The sequence below is a fragment of the Ceratotherium simum genome, chromosome 33 (assembly GCF_057802395.1).
Source record: "Ceratotherium simum simum isolate JZ-2026a chromosome 33, ASM5780239v1, whole genome shotgun sequence".
Classification (NCBI taxonomy): domain Eukaryota; kingdom Metazoa; phylum Chordata; class Mammalia; order Perissodactyla; family Rhinocerotidae; genus Ceratotherium; species Ceratotherium simum.
Genome location: NC_141932.1, coordinates 28,324,709 through 28,351,688, shown reverse-complemented (window position 1 = coordinate 28,351,688; position 26,980 = coordinate 28,324,709). Strand labels below are relative to the sequence as shown.

Sequence of the window (26,980 nt, the reverse complement as noted above, 5' to 3'; positions counted from 1 at the left end):
TGCACGTTCTTAGCAAGCACACAGACCCTTCCCTGGCTGGAGAGAGAGACAGCGAGAGAGAAAATTGCCAGGATTAATTAAAGCTGTGAGAATCCTGCCTCCTCCACCTTCTAGAAGGACTCCCTGGGATGGGCTGTGTCCAAGGAGATCAGGCAAAGCTTCCCATCCCAACCCTGCCCCCTTCAGAAATCCATTTACCACTTAAACTTATGATACCGACTCAACACAAGGTTGACATAAGGGAAGTCATATTGTAGAAAAGAAACCCTGTTGTAACTTGGAATGACCTCTCATTAACTAACCCAGACATGCTCTGTAGATTTTATGGCCCCTCCCAGCTGTAATAAGTCTATAACTTTGTTCTTTTGAGTTCCTTAGGAATGTGATGATCCCCCGGCGACGAGTCTATGTTGCTAGCCATCATCAATGACAACTGAAAGATCAGGGTGTAGGGCTTTGCTCCGGTCTCTGATGCATATCCAGTAAAACAAAAGACTATCAGGAACTAAGACCAGATGTCTGCCCCCACCCAGAGATTAGATGGATGCCCCCACCCAGAGACCAGCTGCCTCCCTAACCCGGAGACCAGCCCCGTATATAACTGGCCTGTAGTCTTTGTTCTGAAAGATGGTTCTTTTGGACATTAGTCAGCCATCTTCCCTCTTGCTAGCAAGCTGTAATAAAATCCTTTCTCTCCTACCTCCTTGCCTCTTGACTATTGGCATGTCTTGCAGTGGGCAGACGACCCTCCTTGGGCGGTAACAATTACACAGTTTACTTTGACTCTCCTCGCTCCATTTCCATCTGCAGAGAGAGGAAGAGTGGAAGGAAAATGTAAGTTCGTGGAGACTTAGAGTCTCATTTTAACTTAGTTCCAACCACCTAATCTCTTCCCCAACCCACTCCCAGCTGTGACTGTTACCAGCCTGAGCTGACTCTTCTCCCCACTCCCACAAGATGGAGTACTGTCAAGCAGTAACCTTTCTCTAAAGGTTAATCCCACCCCGACTTCACCCGTCCCTCACAAGTCATGGAAGCAGAAAACCTTCCCTCCCTTTCTCCTCTGGGTGAAAGGGCTGGGTGACCAGTTGTCTTCCTCCCCTGAGGATCTGATCTCCTCAGATACCCCACTCAGTGTTCACAGTTGTTCATCCCAAATACACTGTTATTTTCTCCCATGTGCTCAGAGCTGGTTAATAAATAGAAATTAAGTCATTCATTTACTTTTTGCTGCAAATCACAGCATGAGACTTGAGTGGTACTTACATTTGTGAATGCATGGGTATGAAACTTTGTATCTGCTTGTGCGTTAAATGGAATTCAAGACTCATTCCATCAGCCTCAAAACATTGTTCCCAAGAGTTCACATATATTTATGTATTTTTACAAAAACACATTTCATCTCTTCTAATATTCGCTGAATGCTTAGGTAAGAGTTGAAAATGAGATCTGGCTTCTCTGACATCCAGGCTCTGGGCATCTCTCAAAAAGAGAAGTTCAAAGGATCAGACGAGGTCTTGGCTGATGAACAAGGTGCCACAGAGAACCAGACAAGCCCACATCCCGGCAAATGGTGCCTGACACTAAGGGCTTCAGTCTGGTGCAGTCTGGTTAGCAAGGCCAGCTCTCAGAAGCAGGGTGAGATGGGGACCCCGTCACTGTCCTTATAAATCCTCCCATACTACTTTCTAAAAGAAAGTGTCTTTAAATATTTTCTAAATCACTTTGTAACCGATGCCTGTAACTTGTCCGGGAATTGGTTACAAATATGAGGCTGTGCTGGAACCATGCGGCAAGCTAGAGGAGCCCTGAGTGGAGGAAGTCAAAATGGGTCATAGGAGCAAACCTCATGCAGCTCCCTCCAAGAGTACCTCACGGTGGGTTGTGGGATTCCTTAGTGGAAATTCTCAATACCTGAAGGTGAGGGGACTTCCTCAATGACGCCCAAGGACCTTTCTCAAGAATGTGGGTATGTTTGCAGAACTGTGTCATGAGAACCACATGCCATACTAGGGTCAAAGTCTGAGCACCTGCCAGGCTGAGGAGACTCACAGTTTCCCTGTGGCCTTGCACCCTGTGGGGACATGTGCCATGGGAAGTTGGGTCTGGGACAAAGACATCCTGCTGGACTGGTCACTTCAGAGAATTAGTAGAAACAACCTTTCCGGGAATAGGAGAAACACTCTGAAACGGACCCAGACTGGCAGTTTAAGACATACTCTGAGTCCTGCAGTTAAACCACAGTGTGGAGTTTCAGCCAAAGGTCCAGAGGAGTGGATCTTAACATTTTGAGGTCTCTCCTCTCCTCTCTTGTTCTGTCCTCTCCTGTCCTGCCCTCTCCTCTCTTTTTCTCTCTCTCTCACACACACACTTTGCTCACCATTTCAGGAAGTTCCTGAAAGGACTCTTAAAGGCCATTACATGTTCACCTACCTGTCTCCCCACTGGACAGTGAAGCTCTCTAGAGATAAATTATTTATTTTTGTATCAGCCCCCAGAACTGGTATTGTGTGCATGAGCAAATCTTGGCTTCTGAGCTTAGGATCTTGAGGAACTGTTTGTGGTGTTGACTTAGTTGCGGTTGTTTCAGTTAATCATGCTGATGGCCAGGACCTCACGTGGGTTGTCTATGGTGTTGACAGACTTTACACCTTACATTTCCAGGGGCCTCCTGGAACAGGAGAACAGGACCTGGGGCTAAATCTTGCAGGGATTAATGTTGGGAGCTCTCCGTGGTTCTGAAAACAGCCTCCGTTTCGGTTGGCTGAGCTGCTCCCACAGGGTCCCATCCTCAAAGTTGTCTGTGGTGCCAGGCCTCAGCCTGGTTTTGATCACCTAATTGCTAATTGCTCTGCTTCTTGGTCCAGCTTAGATCCCAGCCAGAATCTGGCCTTTTGCTTCAATCATGCCACTAGTCCCAGACATGATCCTGCTTGAATCAGCTCTGCCTATAACCTCCTGCCAGCTCCTGAACCAGTGTTGGCCTCTGACTGCAAAACTATATTTCCGTTTCAACCTGTTGCATGTTGGGTTCCTTGGGAAAGCAGACTCTGAGACAGAGATTTGTGTGCCACAAGTTTATTGGGACTATATTATGATGGAGGAGAAGAGAGTTAAAGTAGCCTTGGAGCACACTATAAACGTCTACTGTTGTCCATTCCAAGTCAGTGTGAACAGTTTCTGATACTCCTTTTTGACAGGGATGGAAAAGAACCTATTTGTCACACCAGTGGTCACATACCATGTACCCGAGGCCACATAAATCTTCTCTAGCAAAGATACCACAATTTACACAACGGTTACAATTGGAGCTACAACTTGATAGAGTTTGCAGTAATCTACTGTCATCCTCCAGGACCTGTTTGTCTTTTTTAGGGACTAGACTAGTGAATTACATGGAGATTTGGGGGCATGACCACTCCTGCATCTTTTAGGGCTTCAAAGGCACCACTAATCTCTATCATTCCTCCAGGAAGTAATATTACCTTTGATTTGATATCTTGGCTCAGGGGATAGGGTAAATTTCCAAGGCTTCCACTAGGCATACCTTACTATGATAGCTCCTATCCCATGGGTCAAGGACATGGCGGTTCTGCCAACTATCACATATGTCCATTCTGATTATACATCCAGAGTCTGGGAGAAAATGACCACTGGGGTGGGGAAGTTTGTGAACCCAACTTGAGCCAGACTTTGGTCGCTTATTGCATGGCCCCTGTGTGCCCTCACTCCACTAGGGAGGCTACAGTGACACTTCAGCTTCCAAGAATCAAATCCTCATGTGTAAATGTCAACTCCGACAAAAACCTACAAATGTTTGGGTTTCCCCCCAGTGTACACTTATCCAAATAAATGGCTACAAGTCACTTTGGGGAAGGAGGAACATTACTGTGTACACTCGAGCCATGATGTTATGGGGTTCTTCCTCTTGGGGACACGACCTCGTGAGTCCTGGATCTGAAAACTGGCCAAGGGATTGGCCTTTTTATTGGGACAGTTTCCTGATCACCCATCTTTGATTTCTTTTGATTGTGTATATTTGTCAATACCCTTGTTGGCTGCCCATCCTTCTTGCCCTTAGGGATGCCATCTCCATAGCATAGATTAACCATCTCCATAGCTCTCTGGTCAGCTCCTCTTGGTGCCGCACTGACACTGCTGCTCATTAGGATTCGTTTAAGGTGGGTAACCACCGCCACGTGGTTTCTGTTATTTCAGGATCCTATCATCCGTTGGTATCAGGGAGTCCAGGTCTGCAATGGTGTCTCCCACATTCAGCCCTGTCCTACAGAGGAGAGCCACCACTGAGCTACTTGCTGATGCTAGTGCCCCCTCTCCAGTAAATTCTCTATTGCTTTAGACAAGGGAGTATCCTCCAGGCCCTCCCACAAAACAGAGTCATGTGGTGGGTTTTCCAGCCTTTCATAGATCACTGCAGCATGATCACTTTTGTGAGCCTTTGATCTCTTCTCCACTATCCACCACAGCAGTTCTGTCATTTCTGCTTCAGTCGGTGTGGGCCATAGCTTTCTCTGTGTTTCCGAGAGCCATCCTAGCAGCATGTTAGCATCATCATCTGGGGTCCTTGCTATACTGTTAAATCCCGTATCCCGGGAGAATGCTCTGCTATCAATCCTCCTTATCTATCTTTGTGTTCTGCTCTCTTAGCTAGCACCCTCAAATCAAGTTCTGTGTCTACTACTGGCTCCTGCCAGTACCTGTTTTCTGGGTCCTTCACCTCTCTCAGGGTATAGTCCCTCCTCTTTACATGCATCAATCCAGATGTCCCCTTCCCATGTCTCAGGGTCACATTCCTTCTCAATCAGGTGCCTCACATCACTGAGAATTAACCTTCTGCAGCTCTGCTGCTCTTAAGATTAAGTCCTGGGACTGGTCCTCCTGCTGTGTAAGACGAGAGTCTCTTTATAAGCTGCTGAGGACGCAAGAGCCAACCAATTCCATCATCCCCAGATGACTATTTGCCCCATATTTTTCAACCTTCTGATACATTTTTGTACACACCAGCACATTTCCTTCCACTGGTATGCCATCTTAGTTCACTATCAGTAAAAGTTTTAACAATTGCATGACTGCCTCTTGCCGGGGGCTGTCTGGGCTCCACCTGCCACCAGTACTGGGGTCCTCATTGCTGGCTGGTCACCAGGTGATTGACTGCTAACATTTCATCTTAGCATCTGCTTTCTCAGACCGCTGGCGCCAACCGTCAGACTCCTGGGAAGCAGATTCTGAGCAAGTGCAAGAAGTGTATGGGTGGGGGAATTCTCTTGGATCAACCTCTGTGGGGGAAGGGAGGAAGCAGGAGTGGGCAGAAGGAGAAGTCGGGCTGGGATTCAGTCAGCCAGTCCCACATGGAGCTCTGGAGCTGGGGTGTGCCTGCAGAATTGTCTGGAATTGATGCCAGGGGCCTGAGCCTTTACATTCCACATCAGCCAGTTGCTGGATGCAGGCAGCCCCTGGGAAGAAGATGTGACCTTGGGTGAGGTGACTTTCTGCAGCCGAGAGTGATCTCCGGGGGGAAACTCTATTGCTATGCTTCCACAGCGCCACAGCCCTCGTCATCCCCACAATGTTATCTGCTCCCAGCCCCCTGCAGCCTTCACCTCTGGCTTCCAGCCCCCAGGCACCTGGCCCTCCAGCCCACATGTGACAGGAGTGCTTATGGGGGGATAGTTTTTCCAAAATTGCTTTGCTTACTCAAGAATCATTGAAAATTGCCTCTAGCTGATGCTATTGAATTCACTTCTTTTTTCAGTTATATAAAAGCCATTTCCTTCCAGGTATTGCCAGTTCATTCCTGTGACACAAGCAAGATCTCTGCAAACTGAAATAGCTTTTTTTAACATGGCACTTTAGAGTTCTGAAATATGTTCACACAATTTTTTATCAACTTAATTGAGGTATAATTTATATACAGGAAAACACCTGCATTGTGAGTTTTAACAAATGTATACCATCAGCCCAATCGAGATATACAAATTTCCCTCACCCCAGAACATTCCCTCATGCCCCTGCTCACCCAGCCCCCCTCCACTTCCGTCCCCCAGGTAACCACCAATCTTATTCCATCGTTAGAAATTAGTTTTGCCTGTTATAGAATTTTCTATAAGTGAGATCCTACAGTATGTACAGTGTGGCTTATTTTGCTCAGCATAACGTTTGTAAGCTTCATCCATGCCATTGTATACGTTGGTAGTTTGTTTCTTTTTATGGGCGGTAGCATACCATTGTATGGGTATGCCATCATTTGCTTATCCATTCACCTGTCGGTGGGCATGTTCTTTGAATTTATTGTCACAGCATACGCAGACATAGGCAACATTGTCCTTAGTGAAGTTCAGGAGGAGGTGTGACCTGTACACAACCGGGCAGCCAGGAGTAGCTAGGAGGAAGGCTCCAGGAGCCAGGAGGCCAGACTTCACGTCTCTCCACCATCACTTAACAAAAGAGGCCTCGGAAACAATGATCCGGCCAAATAAAGATGCATTTTGTAATTTCTTCCAAGGCATGTATTTTTCCAGAAGATGCTCTAGGCATTTTCTTTGAATGCTACTTGAGTTAGCATCCTGCCAAGCAATATTAATTCTCCTTTCTTAATTCAGGGTAATAGTAATTGAGGGGCAGACCTGCAGAGCAATTGGTTTTGGCACATGCATGTCAAACGGACTATATATCACGACATCAGACATTTTGAGAAAATTGCTTTTCCTCCCTGAATGCCAAGTCGTAAATAATTTCAGGTTGGGAAGAGCTCTGGTGAGCATGTGTTTGACTCCAGAGAGTGGTCTGTAAATACTGTGAGCCATAGAATAAAAAATGAGGGGACAGATTTGTGGGGTCACTTCTAGTCTAGCCTGGCTATAAGTCATCGTGGTAGATGCTGTGGGTGTCCTGCCCAGATCTACTTTCTCGGTGGGCGTGCCCATCCCCATCGCTGGGAGTGTGGCCTGCTGATAGCTCACAGCTGCAGCCTTCATCAACAACCCACCTCAGCTGACAGGAGCCTCTTGTGGAAGGTGATGCCTTCCTCCTGGAGGCGGCCTCCAACCAGACACATGCTGGGAAACGGGCTTTGGGGACAAGGGACAAACAAACAAAGCCCTAATTGGTAGCACTTGCCAATTTCTGTAGTGTAAATACTCCCACTGTGGCCAATTCCAAGCTAACCTGCAAAAATAAATAAGTTGCTTAGGGGGATAAGAACATGCGAAAAAAGATAACATTTAAAAAGGCATGATAGGGCTGGCCTGGGGCTTAGCGGTTAAGTGCGTGCGCTCCGCTGCTGGCGGCCCGGGTTCAGATCCCGGGCGCGCACTGATGCACCGCTTCTCCGGCCATGCTGAGGCCACGTCCCACATACAGCAACTAGAAGGATGTACAACTGTGACACACAACTATCTACTGGGGCTTTGGGGGAAAAAAAAAAGGAAGAGGATTGGCAATAGATGTTAGCTCAAAGCCGGTCTTCCTCAGCAAAAAGAGGAGGATTAGCATGGATGTTAGCTCAGGGCTGATCTTCCTCACAAAAAAAAAAAAAATATGGGCATGATAAGGGGTTGGCCTGGTGGCGTAGTGGTTGGGTTTGCGCGCTCCGCTTCAGTGGCCTGGGGTTCGCAGGTTCAGACCTGTGCACTGCTCAGCGGGCCATGCTGTGGCGGCATCCCATATGCAAAGTAGAGGAGGATTGGTGCGGATGTTAGCTCAGGGACCATATTCCTCAAGCGAAAAAAAAAAAGAGGAGGATTGGCAACGAACGTTAGCTCAGGGCCAATCTTCCTCACACACACCAAAAAACAGAAGGCATGATAAATACATAACCACAGAATTCTAGTGGCAGTTCCCCCTGGTGGGGGCAGGACGGGAATGTCTAACGGGCGCAGAGGGAGCCTTGGTGACACTGATCAGACGCTGTTTCTTAAAGTGGGTGTGAACACCTGGGTGTTTGTGTTCTTAGTCTCATCTGTATATATTATATGTTGTATATTTTCTTTTGCGTGAATGAAATGCTTCATGACAAAAACAATTCTAAGGAGGTCTCGTAAGCTCTGAACTTGTTTCACCTCCACATGTGGGGGCATGGCTTCTGGTGGAGACTGAGGAAGCAGCTGGAAGGCTGGTCTCGGGTGCCCCCCTGCAGCTGCCCGGGGGTGCACTACAAGGCTCACACTCCTAACGGGTTCTGGTGGAGCAGAAGCACATCCCTTGGATGCAGACCTCCATTTCCCTCTGGATGTAGCAGGAGGCAGTGAATGAGGGGCTGTGGGCAGAACTGCCCTGTCCCGAGCCCCCTCCCCAAGGACCGAGGGAAACGCTACCCTCGGGCCTGAGGCCCGGCCTGCCCCCACTCACCCAAGGCAGTTCTTCTTTGGCCCTGGCAGGGCTGTTAGAGCCAGGCTGTCCCACTGTCGGGTACTCAGCATTCGGACCTTGAAAATCATAATCTAAATATGCCTAGCCACTTCCCAGCCAGGCACTCTGCTCCCCGCCTCCTGTGGGTGAGTGCATTGCCCTCTCCACAGTCCCCGTCATCGTCCCCATTTTCCACGGAAGGAGAGGCAGGACTGGAGGGGTCTAGACCTGGCCAAGGTCCCACAGCTGGCGAGAAGTGGAGCCACGGTGGATTGCTCCTGCAGTCTGTGCTCCTGCGGCCACATGGTGCCACCTGCAGTCTGGTGCCAACGCCACTAAGTGGCTCATGGCACTGTCCCCGCCAGCAGCCTAGGTTCCCCTTCACCAGAGCCTTCCTTCCCTGAGGATCCGCTTCTGCTCATAGCTGAGACTGGGATCAGCTGGGGAGTGGGAGCTAGAGGCTCGGGCCAGGCCACCCAGTCCACAGAGGCTACCGGAAGAGAGAGCCACACCCCCACTCCACCAGCAGCCAGGCTCCAGCAGGCCCACCGTCTCAGTCTCCTGTCAAGGGTCTAAAACTATTGATTTTCTTAATTTGTTGCCCATAGGAGACTAAAGGGAAAAAAACAGGCAAAGCAAAATAAAACATTCTTTTTAGTTTTCCACAAGTCTGGACATGAAAGCCTCACGGTTCTCCCATGAGACCCTGGACACCAGTGCCCACCCCCAAAGAGGAGAGAGGCAGCCATGGGCACTGGCCCGAGCCCCTTGGACTGAGCCTCCCTCACGGATGGCACCTTGTTCCTCAGCAGCAGGCGAATGCACCCCCGCCAGCCTCCTCATCCCTCCCCGCCGAGCCAGGGAGGACCTGAGGATTTCATTAGGAGCTCAGATTATTATCAAGTACAAGGGGGAGTGAAGGGGACATTATAAGCTCTCCTTTCAATAATGAATCCCATTTCCTCTTACATTGGGTTTTCTTGCAACAGGTGCTGTTGCAGAAAATGGAACAAAATGGAAAAGATAAAAAGGCGAGTAATAAACTTGGCCCCAAAGCCTTCCCGGCAGGTGTCAGGGATGGCGGGGCCAGTGCCCAAGGCCCGCCCACCGCACCCTTACCTGCCGGGCTGCCCTGCAGCTGCGGCGGAGACCCATGTGTTCTGATGCTTCCTGGCTGGGCTCAGTGTTGGGGAAGTGCAGAGTCGCCCTCCCGCTGTTCAATAACTGATGACCATTTTTCTCCAATTAAACTGAAATTGAAGGATCCTCAGGCTTAGAACCCAAGTAAAATAATTAGTGCTTAAAATGTTAATTGTGCTCAGATGTGCCTCTGCCCACGGAGGCTGTCTGCCAGCGAGCATGCAGGAAGGTGATCCTCTGTGGAGAGGACTCTGCCTTCACACCCCCCACTGCTGCCACCTAACGGGCTGTCCTCCCCAGGAACCCCAGTGTGGGCCGCCTGAGGCCGAGACCCTGGTCCCCACTCTGACCTTGTGACACTGTGTGATGGCTGTGTGAGACCTGCTGTGACCCCTGCCTGGCCAGCCCACCGTCCCCAGGCACTGACAGGCAGTGCACATAATGGTTAGAATGAGGGCACGGAATCAGAAAGGTTTGATCTAGATCTGGCTCTGCCCACCCACTGGGCCAGCAACATGGACAAGGGCAAGACACACATAACCTCTCTGAGACTTATTGCGTTCCTGAGAGCCAGAAACATTTCTTCATCCACGCTGTGTCCTCAGCACAGAGCCTGGCACCTCCCACGTCCCAAATGAATAATTACAGAAGCAACGCTCCCCTTCTTCCAGGGCCCGAATGGTTGGGGGTCAGGGCAGAGTCATCCTGTCCTCCCCTGGTGGGTGGTGAGGGGCCTGGTTCTGTGTAGCCAGCTTGCCCCCAGCTTGAGGGGAGGTTCTGCAGCAGCCACCTGAGCCCTGAGAGGAAGGGATGCGGGGGCCACTCGCACCCACCACCGTCCCACCAACCTGCTCGCCAACGGGGGAAACATCCCCTGCCCCTGGAGAGGAATTCACTGCCCTAGGCTCTTCCCGCTCCTGACTCTGCCCCCGCGTGTGCCCCAGTTTCATTGTCTGCGGAGATGACACGCCTAAGAGGCTTAGGTTCCTTTATGCCGTGTGTCCCAAGGAAATCCACTTAGATGTTCCATGTTCCCTGATCCACCACATAATAAGATTCCTTTATCTCTTGTTGTCATGGGAAGTATATATTAACTGATTAATATTAATGTGTTGGCCGATTAATATTAATATCTGAACTGCTTCATCCTTCACAAGGCAACGACGTTGATGAGCGCCACAGAGCTCAGACAGCTGTCGGGTTTGGGCAGCTCCCCGGGGAGCCGGCAGAAGTCGACGCTGGCCCTGTCCGCCACGCCTCGGTACAGACACCGTGTCATTAGCAGTGTCTGTCAGAGCTGGCATGGAAGTGTGTTTGGACTCTGATTGTGGCAATTAAAATCCTTGCCATCCAAGACAGCATATTTTATCATTTAAATAGCATTTTACATTCTTCTAACATCTTTTCCCAGGAACATTGTTAAATTAGGTGATAAAAGGTTATTTCTTGTTTCTGAAGTTGAAATACATTACCATTATTCCTTATTTGCCCGGAATTAGAGAGGTTTCAGTACTATATGTTCTAAAGGTTTCATTATCAAAACTTACCAGACTTTATAAAACAAATAGCATTTTTTTGTGCCCTTGTTTTAATGAAAGATGGACAGAAGCTTAGTCTTCTGACGTTGGAGATTGCTGTCGGCGTTCGGTGGAAAGGGAAGTGCCCTCTTTCGAAGCAGCAGGGGATGTACACTCGGGGCCCAGAGGGGTCACTGGGGACTCTGGCTTTGATTTGGAGCTGTCACCTGTGCCACCTCCAGGAAAGTGAAAGACAGGAAGGTCTGAGCTCCCTGTCCCTCTCGCCCACAGGGAAGGCACCACCAGAGGCTGCACCTGCGGCCAGTGGGGCTGGGCTGGAGCCTGCCTGTGGCTGTGGAGCTCTCTCGTCCTTCTGTCTCCTCTCCAGCTACCCACCTGGCCAGCCCCAGCCTTGCTTGGCCTCCATCTCAAATTCTTTTCTCTGGACCTCGAACCACCCACCACCCACCCACCACCACCCATTCACCATCCCAGCTGCTGTCAATGTGCCACCCAACTGCCATCTCCCCATCACCTGTGCTCCATCACATCTGATGTGGAAGATACCCCTTGTGTAACACGTGAGCCCCTCTCCACGCTGATTCCCCCAGCCATGCCTCCCAGATAATGTGCCATGAGCAGAGGCTGGGGCCACGTACCTGGTGATGCAGCACTTTGCCCCAGTGCCTGGCATCCCTGAGTCACCCCATATCGTGGCCTCTTAGGCGCTGGGGCTCTTCCGAGGACACATCTCTGTCTCAGGAGGCCGGCAGATGGGCCAGGAGAGCGGCTGTGTTCCCCCGGGATGAGTACACCTTCCCCTGAAGCTGGGCCCCAGTCCCGCCTCCTCCCATCCCCTGTCCTGGGTCTGGAGACCGGGGACAGGATTAGTTTTACCAACGAGGAGGCCCAGGCTCTCACAGACTTCTGGCCAGAACAGACCTTTACTGGACTGGTGGGAACGGTCCAGGTGGCTCTGTGGCAGCCCCTTGAGTGTCCGCCCGCCCCGCATGCCGTCTCCAGCCTCAGGCCTGCCTCATGGGGACAGCCAGTTCCAGATGTGGGGGGCATGAGTGAGAGCATCTCTGACAGAAGCCGAGGATGGGAACCGGGGAAGCGGGGCTGCCGGTTCTATCAAAATCCGTTGTGGAGGCGAACCGTGAGGTTGACTTCAGTTCCTCTGAGCTCTTCTCTGCAGGGCAAGGTCTGGGTGGAAAGAGATCACTCTCTGCTGATCACTGAGTGAGAGAGGCCAGCCTGGGGCACCTGACTGCAGCCCGATTGTCCTCATTCTTCCAAGGAGCTCAGCCCTGCAGAGCCACCCCAGCCTGGCCCATCCAGGTCTCTCCCCACCCGAGACAGGGCTGCAGACTGGAAAATGGCCCCAGTGTATTCCAGAAGCTGTCCTGAGCGCAATGGAAAGGTGTAACCCTTGGGAGGCACACGTGGGTTCCTGGACCCCGACCTCAACAGGTTCCTGCTCTCATTTGGCGAGGCAGCAGGGCAGACAGGGTTGAAAGCTGGAAATGACATTCTCGGGACGTCCACGACTCATGCGCTGCCCTCAGCGCCCAGGAGAGTGCCTTCCTGCGGATTTCTGGCTCTTCCGAAATCCCTGCCGTCTCCATCCACAAATTCTCACAAAGGCCTCAGGCATTCAAAGCCTGATATGCCCACCGCCCTACACCACGTGTGTCCTGCACTCTCCCTGCCCCACATGTGCTGTTACACAGCTGCCCCGAGTTCTGTAATCACCTCCCTAACAAACAGAAAACACACTAGTCACCTGTGTAAGCATCCCCAGCAAGATTTATTGCCATCATCACAATATTTTGTTTGGAGCTGTAAACCTCCAGACATAAATCAAGTCATTAGAAGGAATGACGTTTAATCCTGCAGAAGGAGCCTCGGTGGGCTGAGCAGCTCTCATCCAGCTGGCGAATCATTAATTCCAGGAAGGATGGCCCCATGCACACATCCACGGGCAGCTCATTGTCTCTACTGCATACAGGCACGGAAGGCCCGGGCACAAGCCTGGCTGCCTTTGTTTCATGGAATAGCACAGTCACGACTGCAGATAGGTGCCCCAAACACACGCCTGGTAATCCCGACAGGAGTCTTAATTCCGCAGGAAATGCACGCAGCCGGGAGGGGCCGCCTCTGTGCCTGTGATGGGCTCTCCTCATCCTGAGAGCAGCTGCTGGTCGGACTTCAAAGGAGGCAGGAAGCAGCTCAGAACACCTCCAGCTCTCCTTTCACAATGACCCCCGCCACCCTACACGCAGCCATTACATAGGGACCATATTCTATTTGCAAAGCCGGCGGGTCCAATTTCCCAGGCTTTGCTGCAGATCTGCAGGCCATGGCTAAGAGGAGACCTGCTGGGCCTTGTAGGGACCTCAGACAGTGCTCTCCGAGAACCCAGCAGCCCCCACCCCACCCAGGCAGACACGGACATCAAGTTCCCTGCAAATGGTGCCTCTCATAGTTAAGGAGACATCCCCAAAATGCTGGAGAGGGGAGGGGACTGGGGGTCTTGGCTGAGGGATTGCCGTAAAAACTTTGGCAAATTCTAAGTACACGTGACAATTGTGAAAATTCTGGGTGACATTTCCAGTGTTTGGTTCTACTTAATATTCTTGAGCTCAGAGCTAATGAGGGTGTTGTTATGTGCGTTATGCTGGCTGCATGTTTCAAGGATGTTGGAAGTCGCAGGGCTGCGTTGTGTGGTTTGTCGGGACACTGTTTTTACCCACACTCCGCATTGTTTCCAGCTGAGAGCTTCCCCCTGCCGGCCTTACTCAAGTCTTGTGTCTCCGGTTCAAGATGGCCAAACCCACCATCAGGTCATTTCCTCCATCGGTTCCTCCCTCCCCCTGGACCTGACAACATGTGGGGGGTCCCCCAGACACTTGCCTCACCCTCACCCTCATACCCCTGACTCACCAAGCCCTCCAGCCTGCCTGAGTTCAGGCCTCACCATTCCTCACCTCCGTTAGGATGTAAGAATCCTAATCAGTTTGCCCTTCCTTTAGACCTTACTCTTCTCCAGACCATTCCCTGGGCGCCTCCAGAAAGACATTTGAACGTGCAGCCGTCAGGGCCCCTCTGCCTTCCTCCCTTATCCCAGCCATGCGGTCCATGCCCCAGGACTGCTCACTTTTCGCGAGCTGGGGCTGGGTGCACAGGGCCCCTGAGTCTGTGTGAGTGTGTGATGTGGGGGTAGAGCCCAGCTCCAGCTCGCTGTGATGGGGCAGTGGGAGGACGGGCTGTCTATGCTCCCCAGGATGGCCCGGGGAGGCCATGGTCAGCCCACAGCTGGCCCACTGGTGTCCACTGCTGGCCGGACCCCAGGGAGCTGGGCTGGGCAGAGTCAAGGGCTGGCCAGCCAGAAGGGAGAGGAACTGAGTCCTGGCCGGATGTCCAGGGAAGGTGGTGTCCCCACAGCCAGCCACCGGCAAGGCCAGGACTGATATCTGTGCTCCGGGCCTCACCCCTCGGAGGAGCCAGCCAAATCCTCAGGCCGGAGGCTTCCTGAGCTGCTGGTGGCCCAGTCCTTGCCTGGACCTTACTCTAGGTCCAAGGCCCTGCCTTGGGAGAGTCATCTCCCCTCTCAGATGTGGACTGCAGCTGTCCAGACCCAGGGCAGAGAACAGCTGGATGGACTGCCAGGCCCCCGATGCTCTAGGCAGCTCCAGCCTTGCCCCGTGACCTGTGAGTCGCTAGAGGCTCTGTTCTGCTCGGGGGCACACAGAATGACCCCTGAAATGCAGTTGCCCCTCAGTGGTCCCTCTGGTGCCGGAGGAGACACTGGAGACAGGAAGGGCCTGGAGCTGCAGCTGCCCATCCATGGTGCTTGAGTCGGGGCCGGGAGGTGGGGCTGCAGCCCTCGGGGGCCCCTGTGGGTACAATGTGTGGACAGCAGGGATCACCGGTGCCTGGCCATCTGGGGCGCTCCTCTGAGGATCAGTGCATCCACCCCAGAGCCCCTGGGCAGCTCGCTGCAGTCTCACTGGCAGGAGCCTGACTCCCCCCAGGAGCCTGGGGCGCCTCCCTCAGGACAGAGCGGCCCCTGCAGCAGGTGGGGTGGGTGCACGCGTCAAGGAAGCATCAGCAAGGACGGCTTTACTTCTGTGGCTCTTCAGGGTATCACAGGCAACAGCTGTGACGGCTCTGACAGCCCACAGGCCAGCTCAGTAATTGACGCCGCAACCAGAATGACACATCCTGAAGCCGGCGAGAGCTAGACCCGTCATTATGTCGTGGCCGGGCCACCGCGGTAATGAGGCTGCCCCGCTGGCGGCCTCCAATGGCCTGACTGGGTTCTAGTGAAGAAGAGCCTGTCATGGGGCCAGGCCAGTCGGTGTTGTTGGCACTTTTCCTGCAAATAGGCAGCCGCTCAGTGGGGCCACCTCAGCCGACTCACTCATTCTTATTCCCTGGTAATTCACCAATGTTTGAGCCAAATTAGGCCCTTCCTGCAGAGCTGGCTGGAGAGCGGTCACCAGGTGCCCTGACAGCCGAACAGGAGGGGTCATCACGTCTGTCCCATGTGACCTGGCCATGGCTGCTCAGAGCCCGAGCTGTGGCCCCTGTGAGCTCTGGACAAAGGCAGGACTCAGGCCAAGCCTGCTGCTGGGCCTTCAGGTAACTGGCTGCCTCAGCCCTGCTCTCTCTCCTCTGAGAAGTGCTGGTCCCACACCCTCCCCGGGCCCCGGAGCGCCACAGGCCGTGGAACCTGCTCCTGCGTACGTACCTACGACCACCCCCAGCTCGTCCCCTCCTCCCCCTCCTCCATCTGCCCTCTGGACGTCTACACTTGGGAGACCCAGAGGCATCTCAGCCTCAACCAGCAGTCCACCCGCTGTTCAAGCTGGAAACCAGAGTCTCCCCACTCTGCTCCCGGCCCGTCCACAGGTCCTGCTGAGGCAGTGGTGGGCAGGAGCCTGCTCCCGAGGGCCCAACACCATGTTCTCGTCAGCAGCCTGAACTCTGCTGTGGTGGGAGTGTTTACACCACAGAAATCAGCAAACACTACAAAGTAGGCTTCCCCGCCCCCACCCACCCAGAGAGCCAGTTGTTAAGCATTTACCGGCACACCACCCTGCTGGTTATTCCTCCTGAAACATTCTTCACATCTTCCTCCACTTTCTGCTGTCATCGCCTGGGTCAGGCCATGGAGATCGCCTGCCTGGACAATGGGAGCATGTCTGCTTCTGTCTTCATCTCAGAATGCTCCTTAACTCCCAGCTTCAAGCCCTCCTCGGCTCCCCTTGGGCCTTAAGAGAGAAGATAAGATCTAGTGCCTTTGCCAGGATGTAAGGCCCCTTGCTTGCTGGCCCCTGCCAGCCTCCATGGTCCTGCCATATCCTGACACCCTTCAGTCTCTACATCCCTTCATCCCGTGAGCCCTGCTCTCCTGGTGCAAGGCCACCAAGCTCTGCCATGTATGCCCTCATTCCCCTTGTGTCAGTTAATTGTCACTACCTTAGGGAGACCTTGCCTAGTGCCCTGGGCTTGCTGACACCCCCCCATCACATGCTGCCTGTTGAGTCTCTGTTGGTACCATCACACGTGGAATTGTGTTCAGTGCCTCACTTCCTTGCTAGACTATAAACTCCATGAGGGCAGGGGCCACGACTGTCCTATTCATGGCCAACACACTGTCACCGGTGCCTCAGACACTGCCTGGCACACACAGGTGCTCAGTCAGCATGGAGTGGATGGACAAATGGTGTTGGACAGCGCGACTGTGTTCTGCTGCCTGATCTCCTTGCTGCCAACATACTGCAGGGGCGGCAGAGAAGGGGCTGCCAGGGGGCACTGTGGCTGTGTGGGCGAGTGTCCCGAACTTAGTTCTCTCTCATCTGCAGCAGCATTCACTAGCTCCTGCTAAGCCTTCCACGCCCGTGTGTATTGAAGGAATACATGAAGGGAAGAAGAGGCATGACCTACTCCAAGCCACATGCCGTGTACTCTCAGAAACTGTGCACGGACGTGCACACACACACTCCCCAGCCAGTGCGCACCACAGCACACAGTGGGAAGCCTGCACGTGTGTGTGCTGACGTGTTGTGACACATCCCCTTGGCATGCATGGTGTAACACAGCATGAGACATACCAAGTCCTGTTCCATGCAGCATGCACACACGGGGGTACAGTGCATGGCACAGGGGTGCTGGGGCCACACCCCCCCAAACATGGTGGGAGTCACTCCCAGGCTCTGACAGAGGAGAGCTTCAAGGCAGCAGCTGAGGACCCCTCCCTGTGGACAGGCGGGCACATGGAGGGATGCTCGGGGACACGCCCCACAAGTGATGGGCAGATGGGTGGGTGTGGAGTGGCAGGACAGCTGTTGGGTTTGCAGACCGGCTAACCGGCTGGCTGGTTGACTGACAGGCAGCTGCAGTGCTCCCCTCTGACAGCTCCAAGGGAATTCACGGCCAAGGCTGAGCTGACAGGGAACCACCCAGTTGAATCGTGGATCCTAATCATGGAGGCGAGGGAGTGGAATCGTTAAACAAAACAAGTAGTGCTCAGAGCCATCAGGTGCCCTCAGCCCGAGACGGGAAGATTCCCGCTTCGCTCCCCTGCAGACAGGTCCCAGAGCCCCTGCGCTGGTGAAGGGCCGGGCTCAGGGAAGCTCAGCTGCTACGAAGGTGAGCAGGTGATAGGAACGCCAGGAACCGGTGGCTTCCAGCTGTGGGCTCTCTCCCTGCCCAGCACTGGGCAGGGTTTCATTTGAACATTTTTGAACCTGCAAGATGGGTATTTTTATCCGACTTTATAGATGAGGAAACTAAGGTTCAGTGAGGTCAAGGGGTTTGTCCAAGGTCACACAGCGGTGCTCTCTCATGCTCTCTCTTTTTTCTTCTTTTTATATATACCAACCCCTTGTTAAAAGCTATGACTCAGAGCAGCATCTCCAGGCGCAGGGAGAGGAAGCCCCTGCTCTGGTCTGGGCCAAAGGTCGGGGGTCACTGTGTGACCCCACTAAGAATTTGGTTGTCTCCGAGCAACAGGAAGAAGCCCAGCCACAGAGGCTGAGGATGAGGAGAGGGCCCTGTAGGGCCCCCGCTGCCTGCCCAGGAGCCTGCCTGGCCTGACTCCCGCCTCTCCCAGAGGTCCACACTCGGACCACAGAGCCACCTTTGGGTTCCAGGAGCAGCCGGCACCTTTGTCTGGGAGCCTTGCTGCCTGGAACCCCATTTCCCTGCCCTGGGCCCTGGGGGCGGCAGAGGTGAGCAGGGCTGTGCGCTGAGGCCCTAGCAGAGAATTTAATGAGTCGAATTTTCCTGTGAACACAAGTGAGAATTTAAGGCCTTCAGTGAAGCTTCTTCCTTCTGAATTCTGTGTCTTGAGTCCAGGCTGCCCTCTAATTGCTGAGTGTGTTTAAACGTCAGTTTTGCATCTAATCTGCATAAATTAACACTCTGCCCAGATGAAAGGAGCAGCTGACAATGAGGCGGTCAGAGGCTAAAGGAGGATGCCCCTCAAAAGGGCAGAGCCTGAGCTGCTGAGAGAAGAGCCAGAGGAGGTGTGGCCACCGCCAGGTCCCAGGCCCCAGGTCCCGGGAGCAGGCGCTGGCCTGGTGCCCCGAAGATGGCGGTGGGAGGCAGCCAGCTGGCCGTGTCGTAGTTCTGACCACACAGACCCCACAGCGGGGGCAGCTCCTGTCTGCATCCAGCTACTCGGCTGGCAGCTGCCGCCCAGACACGCAGACCCTTCCCAGGCTGCCAGGCTGAGCTGGAGAAGCCCGCGCCCGTGGTGGTGGACTCCAGCCAGTACCCTGGGCTTGGCTTCTGCGGGGAGAAGCCCAACACCCATCCTTGACTCCAGAGCCAGCTCTCAGTCCAGGCAGCATCAGCTTTTCCACAGGCATTTATTGAGCTCCTGCTGTGTGCCAGGCATTGTGTAGACTCTGTCTAACACAGATGAACAAGACACGGTCCCTGCCCCAAGAACATGGAGAACTATCACAGGCCTTCGCTCCCAATTGGACGACCGGACCCAGCAGGGAGCATGTGTTCTCCCCTGCTCCGGGCTGCCCTGCCCCGCCTTCAGAGTGCTCTTAAAGCCCACTAAGGTCGCATCACCCCTGTTATGAATTGAATTATGACCCCCCCAGAATATGTTGAAGTCTCAACCCCTAGTACCTGTGAATGGGACCTTACAGGGTCTTTGCAGATGTAATCAAGTTAAGATGAGGTCATAAGGGTGGGTCCTAATTCAGATTGACCCATGTCCTTATAAGAAGAGAAGAGACAGACACACAGGACAGCCACGTGAAGACGGAGGCAGAGGTTGGACTTAAATTGCCACAAGCCAAGGACCATCTGGGGCTGCCAGAAGCTAGAAGAGGCAAGGAAGGATCCTCCCCTAGAGGTTTCAGAGGGAGCATGGCCCTGCTGGCACCTTTATTCAGACATCTATCCTCAGAACCATGAGAGAATGAATTGTTGTTTTAAGCCAGCCAGTTTTGTGGTGCGTTGTTACAGCAGCCACAGGAAACTCAGAGACCCCCGTGATGGTTAATTTGATGTGTCAACTTGACTAGGCTGTGGTGCCCAGATGGTTGGTCAAACACCAGTCTAGATGTTACTATGAAGATATTTTTTAGATGTGATTAACATTTAAATCAGTAGACTGAGTAAAGCAGGCTACCTTCCATAGTGTGGGTGGGCCTCATCCAGTCAGTTGAAGGCCTTAGGAGAAAAGACTTAGGTCCCTCTAGGAAGGAGTTCTGCCTCCAGACTGCCCTCATACTCAAGCTGCAACATCACCTCTTCCCTGGGTCTCCAGCCTGCTGGTCTCCCCTGCAGATTTTGGACTTGCCAGCCCCCATAATTGCATGAGCCAATTCCTTAAAATAAATGCCTCCCCCCATATATATATCCTATTGGTTGTCTCTCTGGAGGACCCTGACTAATGCAGCCTCCCTTCAGAAACCTTCCATGCCCCCTGTGGAGTGGGGCCTGGCAGCTCCCTCAGGGCTTTGTCCCCTGACCCCAGCGGGCAGCACACCCACCCTGGCTGCGTTTTTCTCCTGCCAGTAGTCCTGCTTCACACATGTGGCTCATCGCTGCCGTGTGAGTCCCATACACTGACCACCGTACAGGGCTGCCCCATGGCGAGGGGGCCTTTCTCACAGCACACACGTTAGGGGCAGAGCTGCTTCCTTCCAATTGGGATGTGGATACAGCAGAGCAGAGCAGTAGTGTTCATCCCAGCAGATGTGACTGCCAGGGAATCTGGGGTGGGACCAACGCTTGGACTCAGACATGGGGGGAACTGAGACACAGTAGGGCCTTGCCGTCAGTGTCTCCTCTGGCTCAGGCCAGCCTGAAACCCCTGGCCATTTCCTGGCCTGATGGGCAGCATGAGTGGACATGTGGGTGGACGGCACAGCTGGCTGTGGCCACACAGACTCAGTCACCAGAAGGTCCAAGACATGGAAAAGGAGCCAAGGAAATGCAGCTGGGTGCAGGAAGCTCCAGGGGTCCAAGGAGCATGAGTCTACAACTCCACCCAGGGCAAGGACTTTGGACTTACACCCATGCCCCATGGCCTCTCCTGGCCCCTTCAGTTCTGTCCCATCTCTGTCCCTCTTTGTGGGTCTGACTCTTTCAGGACAGCCCTGCCTTCCCCCAGGCCACAGTGTTCAGAGCAGCAGGACCCTCTCCCCACTGCCTGTCAGGGCCTGGGGCTGGGATTTGAGCAGCCAGAGTAGCAGTCACTCTCCTCAGTGTGATCAACCTGACTCTAGGGGGTCAGGGGCTCATGAGGCTCTTCCAGCCCTTTCTAGGCTCTTGGGTCCTGTTTTGACCCATGTCAGCATCGCCTGTCTACACAGCCTGACCAAAAGGCTAGTCCCTAGCCCCTACCCCCAGTGGGTCCTAGGCATCAGGGATCAGAGCTTTTGAGTTGAAGCCAGCAGGTCTCCCTCCTGTGACTCAGACAGCCCATGTGCTGGTGAGGCCCCCTCCCCAGCTCTGCCCCATACCCAGGCTGGGGAGGGGGCCTCACCGGCCTAATTATAAGAAACCGGCCTCGCACACCCCCATCGGCCTTTGCTTCCCCTTGGCAGGCAACCAGGAAGTTTTTCAGCCAAACACTCAGAAGGAAACCTTCAGCCAATGAAGAGTTCACAGTGTGGAACACACTTGGCAGTCCCCATAACTCATGCCCTGTTTATGCTCACTCTTATCGTATTGTGTGTGTTTCAACTGCTCTACGAATGTCATCTGTCCAGAAGGAGAAAGTGGTTGTTTATTTCTTACCGTGCAGGGGGATGGAGCTCCCGTACAGATTGTTAATATTATGCTGAAAGGAGAGAGACAGGTAACCCAGACACTGAAAGTGGAGCGTCTCCATGACTCACCTTGATTCCCTGTTGCGGGGGTGGGGGAGACAGGGGAGGTGGGTGGCAGCATTGGTGACACTGGATGGAAGAGGAGGCTGAGGGTCGTGGCTTGTGTTGCTCAGCAAGCCCACTGATTTTATCTAGATTGTACGTTTATTTGTGGGCTTGGGAGGGGCCAATATTGAGCCCCCCACCCCCACCCCTCAGTCTCCCACGGCACAGGTTTCCGTGGCTCCTGGTGGCAATACCTTCCTCAAGGGTACAGCAGAGGCACCTGTGCTCTGCACGGAGCTGTCCAGGGTCCTGAAGTGCAGTCTGCTGGGGGATGCGCAGACCCCGCTTCACAACGCCCAAGGCTGCTGGCCTTCGCTTGCTCAGAGCTGGGGCTGGTCTTTGCTTCTGCCTTTATCCAAGCAGTGCGTGGAAAAGCAGCTTCTTCCATGGGAAAAGTAGGGACCTTGGGCCCCAGCAAGGGTGAGAGCCCATTACATTTCTTTCATTAAGTTTCTGTCTTTATTCCAAAGTGGCATGTGGGATAGGATCAGTGTTCGCCCAATGAGCTGCCATAAGTTTAAGGAATAGGAACATACAGCTTGTGGTGAACTCAGGCTCCACATAAGATCTGTTGCTGGGTTTTCCACAAGACAGTTTATCTTTTCAAAGAGGGCAATTGCAGCCAGGTTGGCTTTGCTGGGCAAAAGTGGCCTAGACGTCAGGAGACTCACCCAGCCTGGGGCTCTGTCCAGCAGGGACTTTCCCCCAAGTCTGCACAGAAAAAATGGGACAGGCCCCACAGCCCACTACCCTCCAGGCTGTGGGGACAGTGCAGGTGGGTGGTCACAGCTGTAGAAGCTGCGACCTTGATAAGCACATCCTCATCCAACTCCGCCAGCTGGCAGGATGCCTTCTGTAAGTGGCTCCTCAGTCCCACTCTTGGCCAAATCTGGCGTGACTCATTTGCTCCAGAAAAGGAATATAAATAAGCGCCACTGCACCTTGACAAGTTGACAGGATTGACAAGCAGAGTAAATTCCCATATCTGAGACTCTGAGGAGGCGAGGTGATTTAGCAGAGCCAGCTGCCATCACCAGAAGAAAATAATTAAGGGAACCTGGCAGTGTGGAGGAAAACTGAGTGTGCAGCGAGTCCCTTCTGGAGAAGGGATCTGTGATCATTGGCTGCAGGAGAAAACCCGCGCGTGCCAGAAAGAAATGAGCTCAGGAAGCTCATGCTGGGGATGGCTGCAGTGAAGAGGATGAGGAAGAATGGGAAGGTGGCTGGCAGGAGGAAAGTAGGCTCTGGGCTGAAAGGGCGACACTTGTGAAGGGCTTAATTCTAAAAAGCTCTGGTCTCAGGGTCAGGCACCCACTGCTCACACCTCTTACCTTGAGAGGTGCAGCCAGCTCTACACAGAGCTTCCCCTCAGCCTCTGTGGGAGAGTCTGGAAGGCCTGTGTCAGACTCCCCCACATGCACACACGTATGCACGCAAGCTTGGGAATGCCCAGAAAGGTGTGGACACTCTGCCCTTTGCCCACAGAAGGGCACACCCCTGTTCCCAGCCCAAAGGGATCAAAGAGCAGTATCACAGCAGAAGAAAGATGCAATATGCCCAAGTTCTGCCTTCATTTCCCCCTCCCTTGGGACTTGAGGAAGGTCCCAGCAGGCTCAGGGAATTTAGGCTTTTCAGCCCTGGGGTGACCTCGCATCTCCCTCCTCCTCACTTGCTGATGAATGAAGGAGATATATGGGCACATCCTCAGGCTGACCAGTATGAGGCCAGGGTCATGGCAGTGGCTGAACCTGTAAAATTGGACCTCATGGAGAAATTGGCAGAGTCCCTGGATCAGGGACAGAGGACCTGGACGTCCCCTTGCCAGCTGAGCTCCAGCCACTAGACCTCTGCTGAGTGCAAAGAGATAGTAAGGGAAGTTCTGGGCCTCCGGAACACCCCTCAACCCCAGGCGGCAGCCAGAACTCGGTCAGGTGTGGTCAGACACAGTGCTCCACTGTGCCAGCTGGAAGTTCTAGCTCTACACTTGCTTAAAGGGTGGCTGGTTCTGATTGCGACTGTGACTTTTGGCAAAGCCTCAGAGCAGAAGCATCCACTCACATGGCACAGGAGCAGGAAGAGTCTCAGATGCCCCAGTGGCCAGATAGGGATGGGGAAGGAGGCCCAGACTCTTAAATAGTTTCCCCCAAAGGGAATCCTCTTATCATCCTAGGAGCTTTCCGCAACAGACCAAACCGGGTATGAAGCAGAATCGTCTCCTCTGGCCAAAGGTTTGCTTCCCCAGTGCTTGTTACCCTGGGTGACCCTCGCCCCAGCCCAGGCCAAGGGCCTCCTTGGTGGGCAGAGGGGACATTCTGGAGTGTGGCCAGAGGTGCGCTGATTTCTCTCCATCTTCCCCCAGTCACCAGTAAATGCTTGTTGGACAATCACTCTGTGCCTGGGCTCTGCTTATCCCTTTGGAGGAGACCAGGGTGAGCGGGATGTGGTTAGCTCACCCCAGAGCCCCAGGGCCAGCTGAGAAGGCCAAAATGGCAAAGCAGGTAGCTAGGTTAGGGAACTTCCCGGAGCAAGCGGGGAGGCCCCAGTCCAAGGGGAAGGAGTGTGTTCCACTCCCAGGCCTGATGTGTGCAGAGGTGTGGGTGTGCGTGTGTCGTATTCCAAGTGCAGAAAGTCCACACTGGGTGGAGCCCGGGCAGGGCCAATGGGGCATGGAGAGAGGATGGACAGAGCCTTCTGGAGGATGCTTTCCGTTGTGATTTAATGACAGTGTGAGGTGGGGAGTGGGCTGGGGGTTCCTGGCTGCTCCACTGGGCGAGTGTGTGGGCACACCTGGGCAGGGTGACTTTCAAGACCCTAGGTCACGTTGGAAGGTGCAACACAGAGAAGGGAGCATCGGCTGGGAGCCAGGGGACAACGTCTTTGCTGCACCCCCACTTTCCGTGTGGGTAGGGGAGCGGAGGGGCACTTGCACTGAGCCATGCCCCTCCTCCCTGCTCCCCTGAACTGCCTGTTCACAGAGCCCACCCCAAGCACCCTCTGGACCGGGCACCCACAGTCGAGAGCCCGTAAGCAGGTCCCTGGGAACCATGTGCTACTTCTGCTGCTAATACTGTCCTCTCTGTTGCTTTTCAGGAATAAAGTTCAACATCAGGCCACAGCAGCCCCACAATGTGAGTTCTGAGAGTCAGATAAATCTCAGCATGGGCAGCCTGGGGAATGTTGGGGAGGGCAAGGAAGAAAATTTGGAGCTCACATTAAATCCATTCTTGGAAAGAAAAATGTGCCCAGTCCTTCCCAGGAGCCTTGGGAACAGAGCCCTGGGCTTTGGACCCATGAATTTCCCTTTCCTGTTGGATGGCATCTTTGGACTGTGCTAATGGGCGCAGTAAATCTGAGCCAGTCTCCTTCAGGCCACCAGCTCCCCCGCCCCTCCTGGCCAGGCGGAGGTTCCTGGGAGGCCTGCGCCATCTTGTGGCCGAAATGACACTTGCACCTCAGACCATGGCCAGCCGAGAGGAGAGGGGGCTGCAGGGGGCTGGACCGGGAGCTCAGACCAGAGGGGTCACATCCTGCAGGGCCAGCCTGTCTCCCTCTCCCTTACCCAGGAAAAAACTCAGGCCACAGAAGGGGCAGGGACCCTGGCCATGGTGAGGGTCTGGCCTGCATGACCCGCAGTGCCCAGCTGTCCTGTCCACCCTGGTAACCATTTCTCTCCTTGCCCTAGGACCTCCCGCCAGGCAGTTCCCAGGATGGTGACTTGAAGGCACCCACGGAGAGCATCAGCCGAGACTTGCCCAGCCAGGGCCCGAGGGACCTCAACCTGCTGCCGCCTGCCCGTCTTCAAGCCCACCTAAACATGAGGGCCCATCTGCGACTCCGGCAGCGCCGCCGGCGGCTGCTTATCAAGAAAATGCCAGCTGCGGCGGCCATCCCGGCCAACAGCTCGGCCGGTACCTTTGTCCGGCCGGCACTCCGGGCCCTGGACGGCCACTGGGTCAGCCTGCATCAGAGCCAGGAGGAGCGCAAGCGGGTGATGCGGGAGGCGTGTGCCAAGTACCGGGCGAGCAGCAGCCGCAGGGCCGTCACGCCGCGCCACGTGTCCCGCATCTTCGTGGAGGACCGCCACCGCGTGCTGTACTGCGAGGTGCCCAAGGCCGGCTGCTCCAACTGGAAGCGGGTGCTCATGGTGCTGGCCGGGCTGGCCTCGTCCACCGCCGACATCCAGCACAACACCGTCCACTACGGCGGCGCCCTGAAGCGGCTGGACGCTTTCGACCGCCAGGGCATCCTTCACCGCCTCAGCACCTACACCAAGATGCTCTTCGTCCGCGAGCCCTTCGAGAGGCTGGTCTCCGCCTTCCGCGACAAGTTCGAGCACCCCAATAGCTACTATCACCCCGTCTTCGGCAAGGCCATCCTGGCCCGGTACCGCGCCAACGCCTCTCGGGAGGCCCTGCGGACGGGCGCGGGCGTGCGGTTCCCCGAGTTCGTCCAGTACCTGCTGGACGTGCACCGGCCCGTGGGCATGGACATCCACTGGGACCACGTCAGCCGGCTCTGCAGCCCCTGCCTCATCGACTATGACTTTGTGGGCAAGTTCGAGAGCATGGAGGACGACGCCAACTTCTTCCTGAGCCTCATCCGCGCGCCGCGGAACCTGACCTTCCCGCGGTTCAAGGACCGGCACGCGCAGGAGGCGCGCACGACGGCGCGGATCGCCCGCCGGTACTTCGCGCAGCTCTCGGCCCTGCAGCGGCAGCGCGCCTACGACTTCTACTACATGGACTACCTGATGTTCAACTACTCCAAGCCCTTCGCGGACCTGTACTGAGGGGCGGGGCCTGCTGGGGCGGGGCCACTCGCCTGTCGGCTGGGCATCCCGCTCTCCATGATTCCTCAGCCCGGAGCTGAGACCTACCAGGAGCAACAGGGCTCTGAGGGCGCGAGGAGCGGCAGCTGCTGGCTGCTGCAGGCCCTTGGTGGGGGACAGAGGCCCAGGCCTCGGATGGGGACTCTGGCCTTTGTCCCATACCCACGTCCTCACTCCTCCGCTGAGGAAGATGCTTGGGGGTGAGCTGGGCCCCAGGAGTCCCAGCTGCCCACATCCACCTCAGCCAAGAGTCACGATGCCCAGTGGAGTCTGAGGCCCGAAGGACGAGGGCCCCAGCGGTGAGGGGTTTCTTGCAGTCCCTTAGCCATTGCCTTGTACCAAACCACATGGTTTGCAGCTTTTCTATGAGCCAGGGGGGAGGTTCCCTTGGAATGAGGTTCCAAATAAAGCACATGGTTTCCAGAGCAGCAGTGTCTGCACTCTGTGTCTTGGTGCGGGCACACACGGACCCCTCCGGGTGCTGTCTGGAGCTCTCCCTCCCCAGGGCAACGGAGCCAGGTGCCTGCAGGCCCCGCTGCGGGGGAGCCCAGGGCGGGAGCGACTTGTGTGATGGGGGCAGAGGACCCGGGCTCCCATTCAGGGCCAGCGGCACACCTTGCACTCAGGCCCCTGAGGCCAGAACTCGTCAACTGGGTCCTCCTGACTTGGTACTGGCACATTCATCCCAAAAGAAGATAGACCTGTCCCCC

General features: G+C 54.5%; 1 protein-coding gene across 1 annotated transcript in view; it reads left to right on the top strand.

Annotated features, from left to right (window-relative positions):
- The window catches only part of CHST8 (carbohydrate sulfotransferase 8), a 112,015-nt gene extending 85,325 nt beyond the window's left edge, over nt 1-26,690 (top strand). The window contains exons 3-4 of the mRNA XM_087422300.1: nt 24,533-24,570; nt 25,125-26,690. Coding sequence (XP_087278426.1) covers nt 24,533-24,570; nt 25,125-26,231 — 1,145 coding nt within the window. The 3' untranslated portion in view covers nt 26,232-26,690. The remainder of the gene's footprint in view (nt 1-24,532; nt 24,571-25,124) is intronic.
- Nucleotides 26,691-26,980: the final 290 nt, after the last annotated feature.